Source organism: Buceros rhinoceros, unplaced genomic scaffold (assembly GCF_000710305.1).
Source record: "Buceros rhinoceros silvestris isolate BGI_N320 unplaced genomic scaffold, ASM71030v1 scaffold11326, whole genome shotgun sequence".
NCBI classification, from domain to species: Eukaryota; Metazoa; Chordata; class Aves; order Bucerotiformes; family Bucerotidae; genus Buceros; species Buceros rhinoceros.
The window spans coordinates 2,679-6,703 of NW_010416979.1; the positions used below are offsets into that span (position 1 = coordinate 2,679).

Sequence of the window (4,025 nt, forward strand, 5' to 3'; positions counted from 1 at the left end):
AATCCACCTGGGACAAGAGTCAGGCACGTCTCCTGCACACTCTCCCAAGCATCGTCTCCATCCATCAGTCTTGCATGCTGCAAAGGAAGCTATGAGAGATGCAGACAGGGGCCTGACCCTGTTAACAAGCTCCAGCCTTGATAATGGTGTCCTCCAGCTGCTCCTCACTCCCAACGCTCTCTCTGCAAGTGGAAGATGCTTCCGTGACAGCACAACCCACCCTGTCTCTGACAGAGTACCACTGGCAATAAAAATGTTTTCCAGGCTGCCACAGACTGTCAACAGTTCTGTGCAGGCAGGGGGCTGTAATCTCTGCCCTCGGGGAAGCCCATCTCAGGCCACTGGCAGCTAATGAGCTTGTGCAGACATTGCTGAGGGTGTCTTGTGGCTGAGTGAATTATTAATGTTGTCCATGGTGGGAATCGCTCTGATGCTTCAAGCCAGGGATGCTGTGGGAGCCTGTGCTGGGAAGTGCTCGTGGAGTTGGTAGCTTTTCCGAGAAGCAGGCAGCAGAAGGGGTTTTGAGTGGCTGCTCCTGCAGAAGCACTTCCAGGACGGGGGAGGCTGGACTGGAGCTACTTCTTGGTTTTGTCAGTCATAAGGAAAACCAGTCTTCTGGAAGGAGAGGGGGAGTAGATAGAAGCAGGAGGTCATTAGAAATGCTTTTTGAAGGAAATCGTGCCTAAAATGCAGCTGGATTGCATTTGCCCTGACCAATTGCCACAGGGCTGATTGGGTGTAATTAGTCAAGTAGCTGTTGGTAATCACTGGTTACAGTTTTGTCTCATGTAGCTGACTTTTCCTCTTGTGCTTTCAGAAATAACACAGATCATCCAGGTAGACTTGGACCTGAAGTACAAGGCCAATATCCGAGACCTGTTTGATGAGTTCGACAACTTCCCGGAGGGAGCGGTCATTGGGATCGCCAGGGAGATGCAGCCAGTGTACAGGTACAGTCCCCTCCCCATGGGGAGCAGGGCATGGGAAAAGGGTGGCTGGCGTGTCTTCCCTTCAACTCAGGTTGGTGTTCGGAGGAAAATCTCGGGGGAAGCTGTCTCCCTGCTTTAATCTCTGCAGGGGTACTTAATCTGAACCTTGTAGGTCAGTATGAACAAAATGTAGAGTGTCGCTGTGGTTTCCTTGTTCTCACACAGCATCACAAGGCTTCCACAACCAAGCTCTTGGTCAACAGTGCCAAAATCCGTACCTAGATTATAGCACATCTGCTAGAGGTGTGTTTGCCTGGCTGTGCCCACTGACACGCTGTGAGTGCATTCTGGAGCATCAGTTTGTTTGTCAGGTCTCAGAGGTTTTGGCTGTGAATATTGCAGAGAGCAGGGGTTGAGTCTGGGCAAGTGAGGTTCTGGGTCCCTGGAGCATGAGTGCACCTTCTGCTGAAGAAATGTTGCCCCAGGGAAGACTGAATGACAACTCTGAGGGTGAGCTGGGCTTGCAAGCGTTATGATAGCCCCATGGTCACTTGCTCTTCAGACCCTTAGTCCACCAGCCAGTGCTGACTGTGGTGGCGGACAGCTATGGGACCCACACACCCGAGGAGTAGCTCAGCTCTTCCCACTCACCACTGGCCACTGGTGGGCTTCAGGGACACAGGTGTTTCCAGGGTGGTCCATAAAGGAATGGGTTTAGTGAAGCCTGCATTGTTCCAAGGATGAATCTCAGGTTTTGTTTTAATCCAGGGTGAATCAGATCATTAACCGAGGATGCCTCAATGGCTTCTCAGCTGAGCAGAGTCTGAGCATCTGGGATGCCTGGGATAGATTTGCTAATCCTAATGGAACTGTTCTTGGAGAAAGATAAAAAAGCTTAAGATCTCTGTGTGTCTTTCTATCCCTACTGGAAGCCTTAGTAATGAGATCAATAACTGACCCTCCTAAGACATGACCAGCAGCACTCTTGGGAAAAGTCTGAGCTGCAAAGATCTTGAGCAGCCGTTCCTGCTGCATGTCCATCTGGATGGGATGAGAGGGGGGATAAAGAGAAGTTCATCAGCAGGGGATCGATAGATGTTAATCACCACTGATCGTTTCCTAGAAGCCCAAGCCAGCTGAGAGGATGCTCACAAGAGCATTTCTGATTGCTCAAACTGCAGAAGTCACCACTGTCCCTGGGCTAGAAAAAGACATCTCTATGCCTGTGGCAGAAGTGTCACCTCCCCTCCCAGCTCGCACTCATGGCAGGGAGAGTGGGGACAAGAGGAACGTGTACGCAGAGGCCTTGTCTCCATAGGGCAGCACTGCGCTTGGAGCACGGAGGGCTCCTGTATCCGCTTTGGGTGTCCTGGCAGGATTTTGGTGCCCAGAATGGTAAATCCAGCCCCAGTTAATCATATCCAATTGTTAGAGCTTAAAGCAGGATGGAGGGAGCAGCAACAGCCGAGTGCGGCTGCAGGGCTGTGTTGGACTGTCAGTCCCAGTCAGTGCTGCCCAGCAGGGCAGGTCCCATTCGTTAGCGGTGCAGCCCCTGTAATGGGATAAATTAAGCATGTGTTTGCCTGCAGTTAGTCCGTGGTGGAATCGCTCCATGTTTCTGTCTCTGCAGGGATCGGTTTTGTGTTATTTCCATACATACCTAGGGAGTGGGACTGGTGTTCTGCTGCCTGGGTGTGCTTTGTGGGTCTGGCCGTGCCTGGAGGGGACCGAGCAGAGCGTTGAGGTGCTCTGCTGGAGGGACAGGTCTCCAGCATGGCAGGGGACAAGGCATGGGACCAGAGGGCTGAGCACTGGATATCTGACCCGAGCCAAAGCCGTGCTCTTCTCCCTCCTGCCGACGCAGTGGGAACAAACAAGCCAAGCAATAACAACCCTCACAGGCTGCATTTTTGGGATGAACTTTCTGTTGTTGGAGTTTTGACGTTCTGGGTCACTTTGGGCTATGTTGTGCTTTTCTTCTTGTGCTGTTTTGATCTTCATGTGAAAACAAGTTCCTGATCCTTCTTGTCGCCAGATCACCCAGTGTGGGGCGAGCTGTGCAAACGCCAGCCTGCCCTCCCACTGAGTCCTCCGCCCTGCAGGTCTCACACCTCACTGCTAAAAGGGTTTCCAGATGAGAACACGAGCTGACAAAGCATGAATGTCTTTGTTAAAAAAAAAAAAGTTTGCTATTTTTATACTTATAGCAAGATAAAAACGTTTTGTAGGTGTGAAATCAGATGTGCCATCTCTAGTCGTGTGATTTGCCATGTACTCAGCCTTGAAGCATCAGTTGGGAAAGCGGTTGTGAGGGTGGAGGAGGGTTACAGGGCGGTGGTGGGGTCTCTCCGTTGCCACTTGCATTTTTCTCCCCGCTTCACATGGCTTTCTGCTGCACCAGCTTTGCCCCAGTGTGGGACAAAATGTCACAGGGCTAGGGGAGAGTCAACAGTGTTCCTGTGCTTGCTCATGGAGCTCTGGACTGGCACCCTCAGGGCAGGGTACGCCAGTGGCTGGAAAAGGCCTGGGTGCTGTCTTCCCCTCTCTGTAGCAGCAGGGAGGATGGATGGAGATCAGTCCACTGGGCTGTGTTGGATCCTTGGTACCTACTTGGCCCATCAGAGCAGGTAAATGGGTGCAGACATGCATGTTTTGTAGGCGATGCAGTTTTCTAGGAGATGGTGGTGTTCCTACCAGCTGACTGTTGGCTGTCCAGCTGTAGGCTGCACTTTCCAGGCACAGGCTGGGGCTGCACAAGGCTCAGGCTGCTGTGCTGCTGCACCGAGCAGTGCCGGGCACAGGCGCTTGCAGGAAGCAGAGGAGTAAGGGAACAGCAAATAGGAAACGTCCCAGAGCCTGCTTGCACATCCTGGAGGTAGGGGGAAACCTCCAGACAGCAAAACAGGATGGCACAGGAGCGTTTCCACTCGTTTGATTCATGCTGAAACAATGCCCGGCTGCTGTTTGTCTTGGACAAATGAATTTTTCTGAGTAACAGGATCTCCTGGCCCTCCTGCGAGGCACATACTGGGGTTTAACTGTTGCGCAGCCTGGGGCTGTCCTGTCCTTTGGGTGTGGGTTGGAGTGGCCTGTGAA

General features: G+C 52.2%; 1 protein-coding gene across 1 annotated transcript in view; it reads left to right on the forward strand.

Annotated features, from left to right (window-relative positions):
- Positions 1-817: 817 nt before the first annotated feature.
- Positions 818-4,025, forward strand: part of XXYLT1 (xyloside xylosyltransferase 1) — a gene marked incomplete at its 5' end in the record, with an annotated part of 15,012 nt that continues 11,804 nt past the window's right edge. The window contains one exon of the mRNA XM_010138006.1: positions 818-950. Coding sequence (XP_010136308.1) covers positions 818-950 — 133 coding nt within the window. The remainder of the gene's footprint in view (positions 951-4,025) is intronic.